General features: G+C 47.9%; 7 protein-coding genes across 7 annotated transcripts; 5 read left to right on the top strand and 2 right to left on the bottom strand.

The window, feature by feature from the left end:
* Positions 1–119: 119 nt before the first annotated feature.
* TRV_05069 (Sit4-associated protein (Sap185), putative) lies at positions 120–3060 on the bottom strand (the record flags this gene model as incomplete). The annotated part of the gene is made up of 2 exons (XM_003020797.1): positions 120–890; positions 949–3060. The coding sequence occupies 2 exons, from the start codon at positions 3058–3060 to the stop codon at positions 120–122; spliced, it is 2883 nt and encodes a 960-aa protein (XP_003020843.1).
* A 1111-nt stretch (positions 3061–4171) lies between these two features.
* On the top strand, positions 4172–4884 carry TRV_05068 (uncharacterized protein; the record flags this gene model as incomplete). The annotated part of the gene is made up of 2 exons (XM_003020796.1): positions 4172–4237; positions 4297–4884. 2 exons carry the CDS (start codon positions 4172–4174, stop codon positions 4882–4884), a joined length of 654 nt encoding a protein of 217 aa, XP_003020842.1.
* A 1043-nt stretch (positions 4885–5927) lies between these two features.
* On the top strand, positions 5928–8599 carry TRV_05067 (uncharacterized protein; the record flags this gene model as incomplete). Its single annotated transcript, XM_003020795.1, has 3 exons — positions 5928–6980; positions 7040–7614; positions 7672–8599. 3 exons carry the CDS (start codon positions 5928–5930, stop codon positions 8597–8599), a joined length of 2556 nt encoding a protein of 851 aa, XP_003020841.1.
* A 1737-nt stretch (positions 8600–10336) lies between these two features.
* Positions 10337–11418, bottom strand: TRV_05066 (NAD binding Rossmann fold oxidoreductase, putative; the record flags this gene model as incomplete). The annotated part of the gene is made up of 2 exons (XM_003020794.1): positions 10337–10697; positions 10784–11418. 2 exons carry the CDS (start codon positions 11416–11418, stop codon positions 10337–10339), a joined length of 996 nt encoding a protein of 331 aa, XP_003020840.1.
* Positions 11419–13318: 1900 nt separating this feature from the next.
* On the top strand, positions 13319–14855 carry TRV_05065 (3-ketoacyl-CoA thiolase (POT1), putative; the record flags this gene model as incomplete). Its single annotated transcript, XM_003020793.1, has 3 exons — positions 13319–13484; positions 13550–13997; positions 14057–14855. The coding sequence occupies 3 exons, from the start codon at positions 13319–13321 to the stop codon at positions 14853–14855; spliced, it is 1413 nt and encodes a 470-aa protein (XP_003020839.1).
* Positions 14856–16586: 1731 nt separating this feature from the next.
* TRV_05064 (N-acetyltransferase family protein, putative) lies at positions 16587–17695 on the top strand (the record flags this gene model as incomplete). Its single annotated transcript, XM_003020792.1, has 2 exons — positions 16587–17002; positions 17155–17695. The coding sequence occupies 2 exons, from the start codon at positions 16587–16589 to the stop codon at positions 17693–17695; spliced, it is 957 nt and encodes a 318-aa protein (XP_003020838.1).
* A 1342-nt stretch (positions 17696–19037) lies between these two features.
* On the top strand, positions 19038–22568 carry TRV_05063 (histone acetyltransferase, putative; the record flags this gene model as incomplete). Its single annotated transcript, XM_003020791.1, has 3 exons — positions 19038–19540; positions 19617–19696; positions 19879–22568. The coding sequence occupies 3 exons, from the start codon at positions 19038–19040 to the stop codon at positions 22566–22568; spliced, it is 3273 nt and encodes a 1090-aa protein (XP_003020837.1).
* Between the last annotated feature and the right edge of the window lie 275 nt (positions 22569–22843).

Genomic DNA, 22843 nt, shown 5'->3' with positions numbered 1-22843 from the left:
ATAATATCTCTAAATAGCCTCGTGATATATTGGTATATATATATCAGAAAAGGGAAGTGAATAATTGTGGGGAGCGTTTCACGTATATAGAGGGCACTACGCAATAAGCGAGGCCTCTACTATTCGTCACTCATATCAATATCTTCGAACGAATCGTCATCACCATATTTTGGACTTACAAGGCCTGATCCAATTGACTGAGAGTCACGGTTATCCGTTCGGTCCTCCATGTCTTCGTCATCGTCATCACTTGAGCTTCCAAAGCCGCTGAATAAAGATACACCTGTTCCGGTTCCGGTCCCTGTTCCAAGGTTGCTATTGAAACCAAAGGCGCCGCCGGATGCAGAAGACTGGTTATCGAAAGTGAGATTACTCAAGGAAAAGCCACTAGAGAAACCTCCATTGAGACCTGCGTCGGCTAAAGCAGAAGATGTCCCTTGAATGCCGGTGGGGGCGCTAATCGCGTTTAGGACAGCCTGACGGTGGCTCATGGTGATATCGGGCTTCACACCACCTAGGATAGCGTTCTCGCGTTCTCTAGTATCCGAGAGGGCATGTTCGACGTAGTCAATCCAATCGGGATGCGTTAATTTGTCCATAACCTGCGGTGAAAGTACTTCCCGCGGGTGACGTTCACTAAACTTCACTACCTCTTCAGCAATTAGAGTAAGATGGCCCATGTTACCGAGACGCATCTTATGCTTAGCTTCGGATTCTTCACTGCGTCGTTGAGCCTCAATGATTTGTGTAGTTATTTCGGCACTTTCGAACAAATCAATGACTAGTGCTCTGTTGAATCCTTGCTCCATTGAACCGTTAAGAAGCTGTTGCACGATATCGTAAACCACATTGTGAAGGAAGTTGTTCCAGGGGAAACGGAAGAAATAAGACTATTTGTAGCTGTCAATTAAGAAACCCAGAGATTAGTAGCGTGGCATGGGCACTTACCAATACTGTTGGCACAACTTTGTGCTCGTGGAACATGATCTTCATATAATCGCCGACAACAGGTTTCCCGTCAGGCTCTCTTTGAATAAATGGATCAGATTCATACTTGGATTCTTCGAATGTGGGCTCCTCTGCGTGAGATGGCTGTGGATGTTCTTCCTCTGAGAGTGTCGGGGTGGTTTCTGGGGTTGTTAAGGCAGAGGAGGTTGGTATTGTTTCTGACGTAGTCGGCTGCTCAGCAGTCGGTGCAGATACGGGAGCGTCTGATGGCTTGGAATCCGCTTCTGGTTCCTTTGCATCCTCTTCCTTTTTATCGAGGTGTATTTCATCTACTTTTTCGGTCAAATCGGACTGTATCGCAGAAGAAACGGACTCTTTCGCAGTAGATTCGTCCTCAGTCGCTGAAGAATCGTTTTTGGAAGTATTTAACTTCGGGGGTGTCAATGGTTCATCTACAAAGTCGTCTCCCTGTCCTAACTTTGGAGCGCTTGAAAGCGTGTTGTCGGCGGTAGGTTTGGTATCGCATTCAGCAGGGCTTTCAGAGTCCTTGACTCTATCAACTAGAACACCAGAAGATGTGATCTCTTCGAAGGGCTCATCTTCACCAGTATTAGCTTGCTCTCCTCTTCTGAATTCCTCATGAGATGTAGCGTCCATTCTCGAGTCTGAGATCCCGTTGGTACTGTCCGCGTATACAAACCCGTCCTCCGTATGCTGTGGAAATCCTGAAGCTCGTAGTCGCTCCCTTTCCAAGTCTCGTGCCAGCATATCTCCATGACTACCAGATTCATTATGTAGACACATATTGCTACAATGGAGTAGTTCAGCCATAAGTTCGCAAGTCTTGAATCTATCAAAGCCAAGGGGCTCAATAGTTTCTCCCCAGGCAGTGTCAAGCTTAGAATCATCAGATCTGCTTCTCTGGTTCATTAATTCCATGAATTGAGGAACATGACTTGCAAATTCCTTTAGCATGGTACCAAGGTATATAGGGTCATGGGTCGTTGGGGTAGAATTGCGGTTCTCAGTCATCTCAGGATCATAATCAGGATTGTTTTTGCGGATGATATCAATAATGATGCCGACTCCAACTGTAAGGGGGTTTCCGCCTTGAACCATGGCAGATATTAGCGTCTTTATGCAGGGCTCTGATACTAGCTGTCGAGTTAAGCTATTGGGTCCAATACAGGGCTGTTCGTTCTGCGCGGCATTAGCGGAGATGGTGACAATGGCCTTCAGCAAATCACCAGCAGCCGTTTGAGTCTCGGGCGGGTGATCATTTGAGATGTACGATAGGAAAGTGGGGATGAGGTCCTGGGATTGGAGCCACTGTCTCAAATTAGAATTAAGCAGTAGATAACAAGATAGCGGGGTGTATGTGCATACCTCTGTTACGTTCTGTTCTTCGATCTTGTCCAGAGTGATGATTTTTAAGACGAGGTCCATAACTAAGGGATTGTCGACGTGCTGCAGCAACATTGGTATGATGTTATCCAGACGCATAATAAACGCAATCATGGCGTCCGTCTTCTGATCCAACAACACCTCGTTGACCTTTACAAAGTAGCTTGTTTGCACAGAGTCCAACTCCCCAGTTCTGTACATATACTGCCAAAAGCTTCGTAGGGCATCCTCATTTTCCACCATGGCCTCAATGACAGACCAGGAAGGCGACGACAACACCTCGGAGGCGATATAAGCATAATTCAGCCTATTCTTCTCAGCCTCGTCCAGGTCTTTGGGTTCACGGCTTGTTTTTGGCGATATCCTTGGAAACTCTGAGAGCTGGATCTGGCCTTCGTCGGTTGATTCGGGAGATTCTGGTTCTTTCTTGTCATCGGTCGTCTCGTCATGTCCACCTTCATTATTGTCATAATCATCGTGTTCGCGGTCGTCATCATGATGGATGATAAGAGTGGGAGAGATGATAAGATCGAACAGTCTCCTCAGAACATGGTCGTCACGCAAGTACTCTATCAATCGCGTATTATGCTGTTTTATCTCCTGCATTAAGTCGGACTCATCAAGGATCTCTTCCACCTTGACATCGGCCTTGTCAAGCAGCGAGTTGATGGGTGACACATTCGCGTAACCGCCATATTTCCAGAACATGATGAAAGTTTGTAATGCCGGTAGAAGATAGGGAAATCGTTATGCATCGAAAAGCAATATTGGATGTCGTGGAGAATGAAGTTGGCCCTTGTTTGTTTGTAGTGTTGGCTCGGTTAACAGAAAGAAGGAAAGTAAAAAAAAGAGAGAGAGGCAATCCAGAACCGGGATCGTAATATAGCAAAGAGTCTATGCAGGGTGGTGAAAATCGGCGTCACAATATTCTAGAATTGATAACTGACGGGAGGCGGCCGGAGGTTTTGAAAGACGGTCCAAGATGCTCCGGAGGTTCGCATTGATTGAGGATGGAGGGGCAGGGAAGGGAAGACAACAACGTAGTCAACTTGAGGCGTAGCCTAGAGCAGGATTGTTAGCAACAGAACGCCGTGCTCGGTCCAGTCTGGTGCGTTAAGACGGGGTTGTGTGAGTGTGTTCTTCGAGACGGGAGGCCAGCGAGAGAAAGAGGCTGATGACTGAAACGGGTACCGTAACTAAAATGACGTACCTGGCAAGCAGAAAGGGGCCCTTATACTCAAACAACACCAGACAACAGACAGCCGAACCTGACCTGGGCTTCCTGCTTCCTTTTGGTTCCCACTGGGGGCTCTGTTTCTCGTCCAAGGCGCAAGATCTTCAAGCTTCCGGTTCTCGCGTTCCGGTTGGTGTGGTGGTGCTTGGTTCGCTGGTTCTATCGAGATGTGAACTGCTCGTTGTCGGGGAAATAGATCGCACGATTCCGGCGCTAGCTGCGTCTGCGGGCGAAATGCGCAAAAGGAACACCGGGGCAAGACACGTCACGCTGGCAATCCGGGGCAACAAGACGCTCTCTAAGCCGGAGACGAGGCAGAGACGAGGAGCAGAAGTGTGTTAAACTGCGGGCGGCTTCATCGCCTTTTGCTTTCTTTCGACGTTTCGAAGTTTTCGATCGCGAAGTTTTTGCGCCCCACAAGAGAGAAGGACGGGTCACGTGGGGTTATCAGATTCGCCTCTAAAAAAAGACGTCAACAAGAGAGCGGCAGGCAAGAAGACAGCAACCTAGAGGACGGCAGGACGAAGCAGAAGAGACCGGGAGAAGAGACTAAGAGTGCTTAATAGGGAGAGAGAGACTAATAAGATGAATCGCCTGTTTGGCACGAAGAATACAGCTCCAAAGCCGACGCTGGAGGGCGCGATATCAAGTGTATGTTGCTGCTGCCTGGAGTGGGATGCCCAAGTTGAAGCACGGTGGAAGCTGACTAGCAGCAGGTCGATGCCCGGATATCAAGTATAGACGTCAAGCTGGCTGCGCTGAACGCGGAGCTGACGGCCTACCAGAGCAAGATGTCCAAGATGCGCGACGGGCCCGGCAAGATGGCCATCCGTCAAAAGGCACTCAAGGTCCTCCAGCAACGGAAACGCTACGAGGGCCAGCGAGACCAGCTCTCGCAGCAGTCCTGGAACATGGAGCAGGCGGGCATGATGCAGGACAATCTACGCAACGTCATGACCACTGTGGATGCTATGAAGACTACAACAAAGTCGCTCAAGCAGCAGTACGGCAAGGTGGACATCAACCAGATCGAGCGTATGCAGGACGAGATGCAGGACCTGATGGATATGGGCAATAAGATCCAGGACAGCATCAGTCGTGCATATGACGTGCCCGAGGACGTGGACGAGGCTGACCTCGACGCCGAACTGGAGGCTCTGGGAGAAGAAGCCATGTTCGAGCAGGCCATGGGAGGAGAGGAGAGCGTACCGTCCTTTATGCAGGATGAAGTTGCTCCTCCGCAGTTCATTGATGAGCCGCCCGAGCAGAATAAGATGAAGGAGGTTGCAGGTGGCTGATCTGCGAGGCCGCTATGACAAGATGCGAGCCTTACCTCCGACAAGACGTTCAGACCAACACATCCTGCATACCGTTGCTTCTCCCCCCCCCCCTGCAGCTTGTCTCTTCAATTTAACAATATAGTTATGGCGTTGGACAAGGTTGTTCTCTTTCTTCTTTTTCGTTTCTTTTCGTTTCTTTTGTAGCGCTTTGTGTCCATAGCTTGAACCCTCCTTTTTACGGCCAAAATGTAACATCTAGAGGGGCATCGCTTCCGTACATAACTAGTTAATGCTTACCAGCTAATGTCTTCCTGCCACGCCCTGTCTTTATGCTCTGTCTATCCTGTCATCTCCCTCTGGTTCGGCGTGTCTGCCACGAACCGGCCATTCGCTGTTACACACCGTCATACCGACAGCCCATCGAAAAGTAAACAAAGACTAGAGACTGGAGACCGATTCCCTGTAAACAAAAATAAATATCTGACATAGTAATGGAGGGAGACCCGTGTATATATCTCCCTTGCTATCGGTATTTCAAATATATAACGGTCTTGCAGGAAATCTCCAGCGCTTACATGATCCCGGTCTTTTGATACTCCCGCACCAAACAACACCCGCAGCGCCGTTGCTGTGACAACCACCTTCGACGACGCCGCGACGCAGAACCGAAGTGAAGCGGTCCATGATGATTTGCGGATGACCTTCAAGCGTGCATTTTTCTTTCTGCTCTCCTCTTTTCTTTTCTGGATCTGTATTTATACGCCTCTCCTCCACCTTCGATCCTACATCGCCAGTTGTTTACCTCCTCACCGGGACGACATAAACATCGCCAGTCACCCAGCCTTGGAGCTCTCTCCCCTCGAACAACCACGAAGAGCGAGAGAGAGAGAGAAAGCCAAGTCGAGATCTTGTCCTGGTTTTTTATCTGCTTTTTCTTTTCTTTGTCGATTCGATTGAGAGACTGTTTTCGTTAGAGTGTGGTTGGTTTATTGTTGACGTCCGTCCTACTGTGATTTATCTAGATGCTAACCACAACAATAGACAATCCCTTAGCAACCACCATGACCCCGTCGATTTTTAGCGATTCACGCCCTCAATCCTCCAAGGTGTCGGCTCTTAGATCAATTCTCCCGTCTGGTGGACACAAAAGAAGCAAATCTGCCTTTGAAGCAGCCGTTCGAGGTGGCCCTGTTCACCATAATAACCCTTTGGCTGCCAGTTGTCTCCTCCCAGCAGACCACCCCCACTATCGTCCACAACAGCACCACCAGCAGCCTTACCCGGATCGTGAGGCAAATAGGAATGCCTCAAACTCCCGTGCTCCGCTGCAGGATAACTCAAATCCCCCCGGAAAGGCTCTCCATAAGAGGTCTAAGAGTACTTTGTCTCTCAAGTCTCTCTTAAAGGATAAAAACTCTAAGGACAAGGACCAGGCCCAGAAGGAGCCGGTAAAGCATGAACCAGCTCCTAGACGGAATAAGCCAAAGAGGACAAAGTCGTCTACTAGCCTGTCTTCTCTCTTCCGGAAGCACCAGCCTCGCCAAAAGGATAACGACTCCGGATCCAGAGATAAGGAAAATTTCTCTCCTACCGATATCTTCGATGATTCTGCTTCTACTGCTCCCAGCGTTTATACTGCACACTTGCCCCCGGATAATGGCTCTGGATCTCGGTACGTTCCAGAGAACAGGCGGACAGTGGCTGAGGAAATGTCACTCTACACTCCCCAGGGATATTCTCCGTCAAAGCAAAGAAACTTCCACGACCACCACAAACCAAGTCTTACCCGTGCGGACAAGGCAAGGCGTAAATCTGATTCTATTCCTTCAACTTCTGCTGGCGTTAGGGAAATGCTGGCAACGGGCCGCAAGCCAAGTCCCTTAGGCCCACACAACTCTAATCTTCCCGAGCGGAAGACCAGCTCCAGCAGCAACTCTCAAGCTTCAACTAAATCGAATGAGGCTCCAGCAAAACGAAGAGTCTCAAATGGCCGTCGAAGCTCCCGGGTTATGGCCGCAATTGCAGCCTTCAATGCAAAGGACCAACAAGCGGCTAGTTCTAAGCAAAATGACCCAAAAGATACTGCCATTGAAAATGCATTTGAACAGCTTCTGGTTAGTTTATTTGGTTTTGGATCCTTCCCACACGAACAAATTACTCATTGGTATTCTAGGAATCCCGAAACATCCCTCTCAACATGCGTGATAAAATGAGGGCTTTGGACACTAATATCAAAGCAGACTTCGTGAACAAGCATGAAATGACGCCAACTACCCCGTCTGGCACCAGCCAAAAGAAGTTTGGGTTTTTCAGCAGCGATAAAGAGGCCGACAAGGGCTCTGAGAATGGATCTCGCAAATCCGCGACCAAGACTCGGGCCCGGAGCCGTACTTTCACTAAGAATGATTCATCTAACTCGAAAAAGGGTAAAGGTGAAACCACACCTTCCAAGCGGCCGAAGTCTGTCGACTTTTCTAGACCATCCAGTTCCTCTTCCCGAGGCATATCTGCTTCTGTTCTGAGCTCTCTTCAGTATATCCGCACTCCAAAGGATGCAGACGAACCGTCGGATTTTGTCCACTATCTTAAGGAAGTTCAAAAGCCAGAAATAGTCGAAATTTCCAAACTACACAAACTTCGTATTTTGTTACGAAATGAAACTGTGGCCTGGGTCACTGAATTCATGTCCTGTGGAGGCATGGATGAGCTCATTCAACTGCTCTACAGAATCATCAAAGTAGAATGGAGGTGAGTTTTACACGGATGACTATTACTCATGCAGCGAACACTAATATTGTATCATAGGGAGGAGCATGAGGATACCCTCATGCACGAAGTTCTACTCTGTCTCAAGGCACTGTGCACAACTACTACTGCTCTCAACCATATTCGCTCCATAGAGAGCCACCTTTTCCCTACATTACTAAACATGCTTTTCGATGATGAAAAGAAAGGTCCTAGCGAATTCAGCACTCGTGCGATAATCATCAGTTTGCTATTCACTCTCTTATCAAATGCTAGTCCTGGAGAACGCATGTCTCGCGCCCATACTATACTTTCTTATATGCGCGATCCGGCACCACCAGAGACAGCTCAACCACTGTCGTTCATTGCAGATATCTATCAGCCTCGACCATATCGAGTCTGGTGCAAAGAAGTGACCAACGTTACTAAAGAAGTTTTTTGGATGTTCCTACATCACTACAACGTTGTTCCGGTCACTACATCAGAGGATGGCTCCGTTGACCCATCTCAGCCCTACTCGGAACGCCACTTCCCTCCACCACACCCCCCTGTCCCTGCAGCCCCGTATATCGGAGGTGTCGAATGGGAAGCAACAAGCTACCTTGCGATCCATCTAGATCTTATGAATGGGATCATTGCATCTATGCCAACGACTGAGGAGCGCAACAAGCTCAGAACTGACCTCAAAGCATCGGGCTTCGAAAAGGTCATGGGCAGAAGCCTCCGCACATGCAAGGAGCAGTTCTATCCCGCTCTTCATGCTGGCTTGAAGGTTTGGGTTGCTGCGGCAGCAGAAGATGGCTGGGACTATCAGTTTGTCCGTGAAGGCCCTCCAAGGGATGCACCTCCAAGCAGCCCCATCAAGACAGCTGGTAACCAGAGCCCGAAAAAGAGGCCAGGGATTGTGAGCGAAGCTCCCCCACGCCTAGACTTGAACGTTGGTGTTGCAAGTTCCGATCAGAGAAAGTCAAGCGGTGATTGGCTTTGACGTCCTATCTTTAATTTTCTCCTATTTCCCTCCCCCCTTACTTTTTCCTTGTTGTTCAGGCACATTATCTCCTCGGAACGCTACACAACGGCGTTCTCTCCTAACCCCAAGTATATTTTGCAACTACATATTGTGCCCTCCTTCCTGTGCTAGCCATTTCAGGGCTATGCTTGACCTACATGGACAACATTTCGATGTGGTATTTTGGACGAGCCCATCAAAACAAACATCAGATGGGATATGATTAACGACCACCAATCCTTCCCGCCTTCATTGGAACGACTTTATGACCCTTTTTTCTATTTCTTTTCCTCTTGATACTGTTTTGGTATATGTTCTGTGGCTCTGGAGTTATCTTTTCCTTGCAAGATTGGACTGCACCTCGCATAGTGCTTGTTGTTTAGCATTTCTGCCCATAGCCTTTATATTACTCTCCAGATTATTATTCTATTATTATTAATGAATAAAATCGAAGAACCTATCTAATTACCTTTTGCTCACTGCGCCATCGCAGCTGAAGCCACGTGATAAGGTATCCGTTACGGTCAACAGGGCTCCTTTAGGCACCCGATTCGTTGCAATCCTCTTCCAAGAGGGCACACAATGCTATATGACCTTCTCATATTTGTGTCGATAGGCCAGCGAGTAGGCAGGGTACATGGCCCAGCTACAATGTGTGCCAAGTTCGAAGAACATTTGCTGTATCAGTATGATGAGGAGACCCTTGTCCACCATATTCATGGATCCAAAATATCCCCAGGGTCATCTAGCCTGTTCTTCCTCTCACACAATCTGGTCGCTAAACGGTACTCTCGCGGCGAGGAGAGTGGTCCCCTTATAGCAATAAGGCGAGCAAAACAATTGGGAATCCCAGTACCGAGTATTCAACGAGTTGTCGAAAGTCATGACCGCCATAATATCTATGTCATATCGGACAGAATCAGGGGCCGCACCCTAGAAGACGCTTGGATCTCCTTAAGCTGGCTCAGGTCATTGCTGCTCGCCATACAATTACGGCGGGTTGTTCGGAAGATGCGAAGCTTGACCTCGAAGACTGCTGGATCCCTTTCAGACGGAAAATGCAGGTCTATGTGGTTGGGTACCTACTATGGCCTCCCACCTCACGCGAGCTCCGAAACCATCACGGCATTTGTACGATATTGGTATAACGTATCTCCTTCTCCTTCACGGAAACGCAGAGCGGCAGCATACAGAGCGCTGTCGTTGTCAGCATCGACCAACACGGCGACATCCTTCGAACCAGACCGGCAATATCCCCTAACCTTCTCGCACCAAGACCTCGCACCCAGAAATATCATTGTCGATGAAAAATTTCGGCTTTGGCTTCTTGACTGGGACCAATCCGGTTGGTATCCTATATATTTTGAGTACGTGTGTATGCAGAATTTCAGCATTCCTTTTAGCTGGGGGCTGCTAGCCAAATTCCGTTGGTGGATGTTCTGTTGGGTCTCAGTTGGGATATACTCCAAGGAGCAAGAAATTTTTCATCAAGCCTTGATGAACTTTACTCGGTTCGCGGTAGACCGAGATGGTATCCCAGTGCAAGGGAAGGCAATGCGTCTTCCAAAGCAGCCTAGATAACGAATGGGCAACGCGGTAGGAGGGGGGCTGCTTCACGCCCGACTGCTAATTTAGAGCTTAGAGAATCATCATATTCAATACGGCATGAATAGATAGATGGTTCGGAAAACGAAAATAGAGACATCACGATAAAACTCATAGCGACTGTTCATACCCAGTCTTCATTATCATTTGGAAAATTTTGATATCCGCCACCGCATCCGTTGCTGTTGTCTTGATAATCTTATTTTGATTCACCACAGCTTCGTATAATTCCTTCATCTCCAGAGTGAACGGATCCTCGTACGTCTTTCGAACGGTGGACTCTATGTATTCACCGTTGGGACCTAGTTGACGAACAACCATGGTTGTTGGCAGTCCCTTGACATATGGGGTATCATAGCAGATCTTCACGGTCTTTGTCCTCCCAAACACTTCGATACTCGCATCGAACCGTGGTATCTCATCCCATCCCGACTCATAGGAGACAGCAAAACCTGGATATTTGAACAGAGCACTACAATTTGTTAGGTATCTAGCTGTATTAAGGGGCTCTCGATTTTCTCTGGATATGATTAGCTGAAGAACAATGGCATAGCTTACCTCCAGAACTGTGGACCTGTATCTGAACAAATAGAAGCACCAAGCACCCTGTTAGGAACACCTAAACACTCTCTCATGGCACTCAGGTCGTGAGAAGCCAGCCCCGACAAGTGTTTCCACATGTTTGCAGTGGTTGGGTTAACCGGAATACCAAGCTCAACGGATAACGCCTGTTCCAGGGCCTGGCTTGTCATTGTGGCAAGCTCTACTGCATCGTTTTCATTGTGATCCGAGAACTTCTTAGGAAAAGTGCCTGACTGTGCAATAAAACACGAGTTGGGGCCGAGGATATCCCTGACTGTTGCATGAGTGACGCCGCCAATGCCACCTATTTCGTTGATGGCGTCGACAAAGGCCCCTGCATACCGCCTCATATACCCAACCATCACCCTACCAGACGAAAGCTTTTCAGCCTCCAAGACCGCTTCCGCGTCCTTTAACGATAGAGCCATAGGCTTCTCGCAAAAGACAAACTTGTTGTATTTCAGGGCGAGCAAGGTATGCGGAACATGGTACGCGTCATTACTCGCAACAAGAACGACCTCCACTTCCTGAGACTGGCATAACTCTTCCGCATTCTTGGTGGTCTGAAGGTGCGGGTTGGAGATTTTGCTCTTGCAGTGCTCCAGGGCCATAGCAGAAATATCACACAGGTAAGTGACGATGAATATGTCCGAGAGGTGTTGGAAATTTGGTATATGTATCACCTGTCACACCTCTCCACAACTACGAAATGAATATAAATAGAATGGGGTGGTCAGTAAAGTGCTGAATATATTGGAGGAACATGGACGTTCCACGACATTGATTGTGACGTACCCAATGATCCCGACCTTTACTTTGCGAAAGGCCATCTTTAAACAAATGTGTGGTAGTTTCAATTCTGGATTGAGAGAGTGATACGGGTTATTTTGAGGATGGAAGGGGGGTTTGCTGGCCAGCTTGTTAGCAGAAGGAGATGATCGCGTCCCTGAGCTGAGATGAAGCTGGAGCTGAAAGTTGCGGCTGTAATACCTGTGACCCCGCATAAATAAACCAAATAATAGGGTTGCTTACCTTAAAATTGTTCCGAAGCAAAGAAATGTTAAATCGGCTTTATGCACACTGGAAGAGTGATCTCAAGTCAATAGGCTGCCTGTCGATTTGATAAAGGCGTGTTATGATGATGACGTTGTTATAAGATGTTGGTGGTGGTCTATATTTAGTGCTGCTGTCCGCATCGCCGGACCAGGGGTCTACCAACCGCCAGTGGTAAGTAAAGGAGAATAATATACATTCTATATCCTTATTATACACAGTGTTGCCATCATAGATGAAGCTTTAGATATGTTGGATCACCTCTCTAGAACCATTGGAGGAGAGATGCGATTCTATGGAGACAGTAAAATAGGGAAAATGCCGCTAATAACACAGACATAAAAAGAAACCGACATGATATTCGTACAAAATTCCAGGACCAATTATTGGCTTCCGGTCTTCTCTACAGAGGAAGTAGATTCGCTTCGAAGCGCAGGTCGACGTCCTGACAATACTGAATCATCAAGAAGCCCCTTGAGATAATCTCGGAACTATTATTCACAATTAGCCGTTAAAATTCTCATTTTCGCCAATTTATGGAGATTTATCCTTACTCCTTGGAATGGATTGGGTCCAGCATCCTTCATTTCCATAAAGAGGACCGAATATACCAACACGACTAGAGGGTGTATATGTTAGCTTCCCTTGTACCATAAAAACAATACAGAAAGCCAATGAATCCAGGACAATTTCAAAAACTTACATCCAATTAACCCCCATTGAACCAACTTTGTCCATTTTGTCCACGTTGGTCTTGCCCATTTTTGTTTCGACCGACGCCTGTATTTACGCTCTAGTCTGAACTGTTGTTTTGGTGATAGTTTGCTCATATCCGGTGGCCATTTCCTCTTGGCCTTGTATGGGTTGACATATTCTTCCCCAGACGGCTCGGTAGAGGGGGAAGAAGCCGCATTGCGACTAGAGGAGGTGAAGGAGCGGCATACTACCCCTGCTGTAGGCTGTCTTAGGTTCGAGAGATCGCGGAAGGACGATAAAGAGGACAATTGTTGTGTGGCAGATGCATGGTGGAGAGCCCGCGACCTCGATAGCACAGTGGAAACGTTGCGGCCGAAGGATAAGAGGGGTGATCCTGCCTGATACTCTGTTAGTCTGATATATTGGAAAGACTAGAGAGTGTGATAGCTACCGTTTCAATATTTATGCGCGAAGCTATAGTGAGCCGGCTATGCGCACATCGCAACCCCTTACCCGATACCAACAATCTGGGAGCAAATGACATCTTGCGTAGCCCTTGCGGTCTATAACAAACCTATATCTTCCTCTCGCGACGCCGTAGAATCTTCACATGGACTTTTTCTCTCCAAAAAAGCATCAAAGCCAACAGACAAGCTTCACGTGACGGAAACTCGGTCCATTACGTAATCGCGGAAAGGGTAAATATATGTTCCGTGTGCCTCGGCAACTTTTTGCGAACCTTAAAGATCGTCCCTTAATCAGATGTTCGGCGGACGAAAAGCAGCAGCATATAAAGCGCAACACCCGAGATATCCAACCCCTTCTGCTCCTTTCTTCTCCTCATCTTTCTTGCATATAGCTGCCTCTAGAGACTCTCTTTACACCGTCCTGTCTGCATACACCTTCACTTCATCCATCATGTCTGCCAGTGAGTGCTATCCCAAGCTACGTCATAGAGCGTACCATCTACTAACATGTGATATCTTCCTCCAGCATACCAGCGTCTCGCTCAGATCTCTAAGCAAGTGACCCCAGGCAAGAGCGGAAGCTCTGCTATTCTCGAGAAAAACCCAGATGATATTGTTGTAACATGTGCTCTTCGAACGGCCATAACGAAGGGCGGCAAGGGCGGCTTCAAGGACACCGCTGCTGCTGACCTCCTGGTCGGTGCCTTCAAGGCTCTGATCGAGAGATCTAAGATCGACCCCTCGCTCGTTGAGGATATTGCTGTTGGATCAGTTCTACCTCCCGGTGGTGGTGCCACTGAGTTCCGTGCTGCTGCTTTGGCCGCTGGTTTCCCCGAGACTTCTGCCGTCAAGGCTTTGAACAGACAGTGCTCCAGTGGTCTGCAGGCTATCGTCGATGTTGCCAATGCCATAAAGGCCGGTGTCATCGATGTTGGCATCGGAGCTGGTGTTGAGAGCATGTCTTCTCAATACGGGTATGTTATGCCCCAGCTACTTTGCTATTTGTATGATCACATACTAATCAAGTATTTAGTCCCGGAGCCGTCACTGAGTTCTCTGAGCTCCTCGAGAACCATATGGAGGCTGCTAACTGCAAGGTTCCCATGGGAATTCTCTCCGAAGACATGGCCAAGGACCTCAAGATCTCCCGCAAGGATCAGGATGTCTTCGCTGCCTCCTCCTACCAGAAGGCTATCAAGGCTCAGGAAGCCGGCCTTTTCAACGAGGAGATTGCCCCTCTCACCGTCAAGTTTGTTGACCCCAAGACTCAGGAAGAGAAGACCATCACAGTCAACCGCGATGATGGTGTCCGACCTGGCATCACCCCTGAGTCCCTCTCCAAGATCCGACCGGCCTTCGCCGCTGATGGCTCCATCCATGCTGGAAACTCCTCTCAGATCTCTGATGGTGCTGCCGCTGTCCTCCTTATGAAGCGTTCTACTGCTGAGAAGCTCGGACAGAAGATCATTGGCAAGTACGTTACTGCCAGCGTTGTCGGTGTCAAGCCTCTTCTCATGGGCCAGGGACCATGGAAGGCCATTCCTGTTGCATTGGAGAAGGCCGGTATTTCCAAGGGAGACGTCGACATTTATGAAATCAATGAGGCGTTTGCCTCCCAGGCTCTCTGGTGCACCAAGGAGCTTGGTCTTCCCTTCGAAAAAGTTAACCCTAAGGGTGGTGCTATTGCCTTTGGCCATCCTCTTGGATGCACTGGCTCTCGCCAGGTCAGCACATTGTTGACTGAGCTGAAGCGAACGAACAAGAAGATTGGCGTTACTAGTATGTGTATTGGAACTGGAATGGGCATGGCCGCTGTCTGGGTTGCCGAGTAGATGTTGAAACTCCCTACAGCGAGCATTTAGATGGTTATATGTTTCTTCTTTTCTTTTTTGCCCCTATATAATGACATGTTGTGAGGATAAAAGCGACTTGTCCCGTGAGATGATTTAACTGTATTTTATATCAATTATATAGCACTACCTTTCCTTGTTTTCTCAAATATATCAAGTATATCACGTTGAATCTCACCGTCTATACAGAATAAGTGTAGGAAGTTTAGCTGCTTCTGTGAGTCTTGAAGGCTTCAAAAACGGTTGACCCATTCAACACGTCAGCCTTTACCTTATCATCCGCAGCAACGAGCTTGGGCATTAGTTCCAAGACATCGTGAATCAATCCATTTGGTATCCTTACGACGCCTTCAAGAGGGTCACAGAATAGTACATCACCCTGCAAGCCCATCAATTAACGACTCTTGAAATTGAATAAACAACCAGAATTAAGACCACTTACTGGACAAACGGTTACTCCATCAATGGAAATTGGCACGTTCCGCATCGCAGCTTTAGCCTCTGCGCCGGTTCCCACTGTCGAAGTGCCCTTGGCCCATACCTATAAGCCCACACTTAATATCCAACCGTATGCCGATTATGTAGCACAAATCTGAAGCAATGATGGTACTCACTGGAAATCCAAGGCTTCGTAGCTCAGCTAGATCTCTCACCCGACCATTGACTACGGCCCCCTTTGCACCTCTCACTTTCATCCGTGAGGCCATAATTCCACCTAGAATAGCACATTTCTGACCCCTTGGCTGATCAAGCAACACAATGGTATTTGCATTCGTATGATCTACCCAATGTGTTTCGGCCTTAAACCCATGTTTTTCATCTTGGGACTCGGTAGGTAACGGGTCATCCTTGGGTATAAACTTAACTGTGGATGCATAACCGATTATCTTTGGCAGATTCTCAACATCTCTAGACGGTGAAAACGGCACTTTTCATTTGAATGTTAGGCTAGGCATATTCCAAAGGGATACGTATCTGTCATCATGAAGTTACGACATACCGATGTCAGCTATGAATCCGGCATATTTGGTTGCACCTTTCGGGACATCCTCTAGCTTCAACAGAGCATCTGATATCTGACGCTGCGTATTAGTAGCACCCACGAAAAAATAGAATGAGAATTGCCCATACGTCACACGCAGAATACTCCTCCAGAGCTGCGAATATCTCCTCATCTGTTCCCGCCATGGGGGTTATTCAATGTTAGTAGCAATTTATCATGTATGGTCACGTCAGATATGCTAACACCGATGATGGCATCTCGACTGCGAGACGGAACCTCAAGGACCGTCAGGCCATTATTAATCCAGCCTTAATAGTTATCCACTTCATGCAGGTGGTGAGTTAGTGATTCGGAACTTTGCCGGCATCAACAATTCCTCCTCTATGAAATATCATCAAGCCAGCCACCTTGGCAGCTCGTATGGTTAACCACATGATCCAAAGTCGGCCTACAGGTATTGCTGAAGCATAGGGCCTAGAACTGCGTATGTTATTGATAAGCAAGCGTCTATCATAATCCTGTTTCTCGTATGGCTCGTGACGGGCCAAAAGAGCCGCTGTGCTAACTATTTAGATCGCTGTATGATTTAAATATTCAACTAGCTGCTGCCTGGAGGCATATTTTCTAGTTATTCCTAATTGCTCTTTCGATAGTTAACCACTTGGTATTAAATCAACATCAGTTAAGGACAGGATATTTTCAAAGACACAATGGCAGATGTATCTACAACAACATGCCAGCCAACCTTTTCTAGGGAGCAATTGGTTGAGTACTTTAGCCGGCTCTACCAATGCAAGCGTGGTGACGGAGAGAAGAAGCTGGAAGACATTGAACTGCTGGTCATTTCTGATCCTCGAGAAGCACTGTTCACTCTCCAGCGTCGGCATTTGGTGACGTTCCCATTCTCAAACTTGGTCCTACATTATTCTCAACACCATTCAATATCGCTCGATCCAGATGTGCTGTACCATAAGATAGTGGAAAGAGGGCTTGGTGGCTACTGCGTGGAAAACACTGGGCTTTTTTCAATTGTGCTTCGGACCCTTGGATTCAAGTTCTACCCTGGAGGGGCAAGGGTTTCAAAGAGTCTAGCTCCTGGGCCTGCAAATGCCGAGTTTCATGGATTGTAAGTGGTGGTCTCTAAATGTGACTCGACATTGGGTATTAGGCTAACACCGGTGCTGGATAAGTGGCCACCAGGTATTGATAGTCACTATAGGCGATGTCAGGTACATGGTAAGTCAGGTTACACCATAGACCACGAACCGTGGAGTGAAGATATGCTAAGCGGAGAACAAAGGTGGATGTTGGATTTGGGCCCCAGGGACCTACGCAGCCTTTGCTGCTGAAAGAAGGACAACCGGTTCTACCTGGTGTTGTTCAGATGAGCTTGATTCGAAAGAATCTGAGTATAAACACTGATCCAGACCAGCAGCCATGGCTATATCGATTCCGCAAGGACTCTGACAGCGAGTGGGTGATGGCCTATTGTTTCTACGAAATCGAGTTCACACCTGAAGACTATGAGATCATGAATTATTGGACCAGCGTGCATCCAGCAAGTGGCTTTACCCAAGGGATCATCTTTACGAAATTCACCCTCAACGAAGCAGACAATGGTATCGACGGAGCCTTGATGCTCCTTAAGAACATTGTCAAGAGAAACCAAAAGGGGAACGTTGAAATTCTGAAAACTCTAAAAAGCGAGGAGGAACGCGTTGCTGCGCTGAAGGATTTCTTTAATGTACATCTCCTGCCGATGGAGATCCGCGGTATTCGCGGAAGGAGCACCGAGATCAAGCAAGTCTCTGATGATTGAATGATGATGGATGTATGTCATAGATAATTTCCGGAATTATGATAGACCTTTGAATAGACATATAGATAAACTAGTTGATTCTTGGCTCCAGCTATATTGAGACGGGATGTTAGCGCTTCTGATGATATTTGGCGGAATCGTGGGGTATCGTAATGCATCCGGGCATACCTTCCACGGGTTGCTGTATGCGAAGCCTGGGGGTGCGGCGTGATTGCTTGTCTGTCCTCTCCTCTGGCCTGTAAGCCGTAAATCTCGTTCCATCACTGAAGGATTGAGTAATGATGTCAGTAATTGAATCGTCGTAGGCGCTCTGAAACGTAACAGGTTCGCAAGCCGATGCTGCAACTTACTTTGCTATGAAAGAGTTAGTCAAAGATCAGGCCCAATTGAAAGGTTGAACGGGAAGTAGCTCCGCAACATACCTGATCCCACGCATCAATTCCTCTTCTTGGGTTCTTGCGGCCGTTTGAATAGTACTTGAGAGTCGAAAGACCGACACCAGTCACACCGAACAACTGCGGGCAAAGCGGTTCACATCAACATTTGCTCACTCCCACTCCCCGGGAACGGTCCACACTCACACCGATGATGATCCCATAAGGGAGCAAAGCCTCGAAGGGAACTCCCATTTCCGCGACGCAACGACTATCCTGCTGTTCTGCTTTTTCTTGTCCGTAATCTCACTGGCGACGGCGTCCCAGGGCAAAAAGTCGACGGACGTCGGAGAAAGCAACGAGAGCAGGGCCACTAGAGGCCCGATGCGGACTAGCGCGATATAAAGCTTGGCGTTGATAAGTCAGCAATTTTCGCTGAATGGCTCGAACTTCAAGTCAAAGAAGGGAGGGGATGCGAGCAAGAAACGGCGTAAAAAGAGTCGTCGGCCCTTGATAAGACCGGGGTTTCCTTCGATTTACGCGTTGCAGCAGAGGAGCTTACCGGTTAGTTGTCCTTTGTGTTCTCCAGGTGCGGCCGGTGGCGAGCTGGCGGTGGTCGCGTCCGCATGGTTTTAAAGAAAACGCCTCCCGAGAGCTCTCCAGGAAAAGACTTGCATAGCTAACTCTTTCTACGCCCAGTGAATATCTCGGCGTGGACATATCTGCGCAAAATTACACCTCCGTGTATCTACGGGGAGGCCTTTTCAATGACTGTGGTCCATCGATATTGAGCCTTGAGCCGCCGAAAGCCCGATTCCTAAGAAAGCCGAGACGAGTCTACGTGTTTGAATTTGCTATCAACCAAGGAGAAGCAAAGAGACAAAAAAAGACGAAGGGGAGAGATAGAAAAGGGGAATTCCGGATGGTGCAAACAGCTCGCCAATCTGGCGACTGTAGTGGCTCATACCATGGCGGCAACCCCACTGGCCGCTTACGATAACAACTATCCCGAACAAGAACCAGAAATAGATAGCGAACAAGACGCTGAAGGGGACGAGGACCCTGAGTTTTATGATGCGACTGCGCAGGCTGGGATAGTCACGACGTATGAAAACTCGACTGTGACGGTTGATGGGACATACCATGGAAAAGGGGACACTGATGAAGGAGGTGCTGTGGACGAAAATAATGTCAACCACGAAAAGGAACCCAGCCTCATAGATGATGGAAATGATTCTAAAGAGAAGGTGGATCAGGATGCTGCAGTTATAGGAAGTGCTAGCGAGGATGGCAAATCGGCAAGTGAAGCAGATGAACTGGATGCTGAATTCGAAGAGCTTTCAAACGAGAGTAATGCAGTTGCCAGTGAAGCGTCCTCTGAATCTGACTCCGAAGCTGAAGAGGAATGGGAAGCTGAAAGCAACGAACAAGAGGATGCTGATACAGAACCCCCTGTTGAGAACAATTGCATGTGAGTCTTGATCGTGTTTGGATTGATCGTCTTGCATATGTTCCACTTCTTACTAACTGGAGTTTTCTTCCTTCAGTGTTTGTAAAGAGGATGAAGAGCATGATCCAAGTGAAGTCTTTGAAGAGCCATTAATATGCGACACATGTAGTGTTCATTGTAAGTTCTGCAGGGACAGGCTTGGCTTGAACTATGACAGGGGGCTTAGCTAACGGTTCCACAGGTCATAGGGAATGCGGCCGCGAGGAAGGCATATTTAACGACGATGAGGGTATGCGGAACCCCTGCCACTATGCATGAGAGCCTAGTTCGGATCCTGATCAACTAACTTATAATTTTAGATGCCGGTAAATGGAAGTGTCCGTTATGTAAACATTTGCACTCCCAACCGGACACAAGGAACTCCTCCACCGCTCGACAAAAATCTACTGTCTCTAGTGTTACAAAAGATCTGCTCCCTGCGGACAATGATACCCAAGATCCAAATTCTCATTCCGTATTTAACTCATTAATCATCGAAGATGATCCACTGGATGGCTCCCGCTCTTTGCGAAAAAGGAAATCATCATCCTATGAGGCTGAAAATAGACGCTCGACCACACGGAAACGACGGAAAGTCACTCCTCCGCACGGACAAGCGTTACCGACAACGAGGGCCAGCGGGAGTCGCTCGCGTGCCCCGAGCCAGAACCAACTTGCAGAAAATGATGTTACAACTGTGCACGAAAACCGAGCACCTCGCCAGAGGAGAACGAGAAACGCACAAAAGTATTACTGCAGCGTTGTGCAGAAACAAGAAGGGCGGTTAATACTGTCATTCAATCTTGACCAGGAAAAGATTCAAAAGATACTGAACAGTAAACCAAGGCCGAGGAGCCAACGGCGAAGACCATTACCTAAACCCCCAACTATACCTGAGCCTCCCCTGGTATCACACTTTGCACCGACAAACCCAACTCCATATGCTGCACCTTTCTACTCCTTCCACGACCGAGAAAATGATGAACTCAAGTCAAAGCCTTATGGTGGAATTTTATCTGAGGCCGAAGCCGATACGTCGCGAACTGTACCTCTGTCGACAGATAGGGATAAGTTTGAGGCAGCTCGTCAAAAGGCAGAAGAAGAATGGCGGAAGAAAATGATGGCAAATGAGGAAGACTCGGATAATGCTCTCCTCTCTTCTCAAAAGCTGTCTGGGCCACCAAGCAAAATCAAGTATATCAACTTTGGCGGTTATGAGATTGAGACTTGGTATGCTGCACCATATCCTGAAGAATACAGTCGCAATCGGGTTTTATACATTTGCGAATTTTGCCTCAAGTATATGAACTCCGATTTCGTTGCATGGAGACATAAACTCAAATGCCCTGCAAAGCATCCTCCGGGCGATGAGATTTATCGGGAAGGGTCTGTTTCTATATTTGAAGTTGACGGGCGGAAGAATCCCGTCTATTGCCAAAATCTCTGTTTACTGGCCAAGCTCTTCCTGGGTTCAAAGACACTCTATTATGACGTGGAGCCTTTCTTATTCTACGTCATGACAGAATATGATGAATGGGGCTGTCATTTTGTTGGATATTTCAGCAAAGAGAAGCGACCGAGTTCCTCGAATAATGTCTCCTGTATCCTGACCCTCCCAATCCACCAGAGAAAGGGTTATGGAAATCTCCTGATTGATTTTTCTTATCTTCTCACCCGACTAGAAGGAAGAACAGGCTCTCCGGAAAAACCATTATCTGATATGGGCCTGGTTTCCTATCGCAATTACTGGCGTCTTGTTCTATGTTATAAGTTTCGGGATAAAAAATCACCGACAAGCATTACAGCGATATCTGAACAGACCGGTATGACTCCCGATGATGTTATATCCGCGTTAGAAGGCCTGAGTGCTCTCGTCCGTGATCCTGTCACTAAGACTTATGCGCTCCGCTTGGACTACGATTTTTTTGAAAGGTACATAGAGTCTTGGGAGAAAAAGGGCTACGTCAAGTTGAATCCTAATTCTCTGGTATGGACGCCGTATATAATGGGCCGTAGTAACAAGTCCCACTATGACCATGCGCCCATTCATACTGTCGCTCCTCGCGAAGAGATTGATGCCGATGAGCCAACTGCTGCAACTAATTCCATACCCAGCAACGGATATGGCCTCGGCATTAGCGCAAGTGACGCGGATACAGCAAACAGCGTTGCAGGAAGTGGTGCTGATACTGTCAATACCAATGGAAAGGGCTTCTCTGAAGCTTCGCCTTCATTGTTCGACGCTCCAGGACCGCCTTCCACCAGCGCTCTGTCATTCGCCGATGTTATGGCGAAACAAGCTCCTAGCACTAATGGTCGTCAATCGTCATCTACTCCTTCAAACCCTGCATTTGGCATTCCCCCAACGAGGTTCGAGATCTTCCCTCCGCCTCAAGGTGCCAGTACCAGTACTCCTACCGTTAAGCGACGACCAGGCCGGCCATTTGGAACTCGGAAAAAGGTTCGCTCCACTGCACAATCTCCAGCAAGGACGAGCGGACATAATACGCCCAAAAAGAGCAAACCCCTACGCCTGGGTACTCCTTCCACGGCAACAAGGCCCCTGCGCTTCAGCGTTCGACGGGCGAGAAGTAGCATGCTAGGTGACAACCCGGACACAAAACACGACACTGATCCTGAAAGTCCCGGCGGAACCAAGCGATTTGACTATCCTAACCCATTTGCATCGACGTCCAATGGTCCCGCCGATCAACCCGAAGCCAATGGCTCCCCTGGATCTGATAAAAATGACGAGGAGACTCATATCAATAAAATACCAGAGTCGATGGAAATTGACCGGCAATTGCTTAATGGTATTGAAGACCACACACGCAATCACCAACCGCAGCTAGTTGATGGTACGAATAAGAACGATACTGAGCTTACGAATGGTTTAACGAAGCCGATGGATGATACCTCTCAAACTATCGCCACACAGGTGGGCAACCCTGGCGAAAATGGAGCTTCCGATGCTCCTTCGGAGAAAAAGATTCCACTACAATGTTCATGAAGTGGCCCTGAGATAAATTCTCATTTCTATACGTATCTATGTGCCACGCCTCAAGGGGCATATATCCATTTCCACACCCACAGTCTCCCTCATGTACCATGTCCTCTCATCGTTTCCCATCATTTTTACTTCCTAGACAGCTTTTTTTCTTTCTTTCTTCCTATTGGCTTACTTTTTTGCTCTTCTCAGATTGGTGGGAGAATGATCCGATATCTTTGCTCGGCGCATACGGTTGAAGAATTCATCATCTGTTACCCTTCTCTATTCGCCCTTAC

The sequence above is a fragment of the Trichophyton verrucosum genome (genome assembly GCF_000151505.1).
Source record: "Trichophyton verrucosum HKI 0517 chromosome Unknown contig00383_1.f1.exp, whole genome shotgun sequence".
Lineage (NCBI taxonomy): Eukaryota > Fungi > Ascomycota > Eurotiomycetes > Onygenales > Arthrodermataceae > Trichophyton > Trichophyton verrucosum.
The sequence above is the reverse complement of the archived record's forward strand: the minus strand, read 5'-3'. Positions and strand labels throughout refer to the sequence as shown.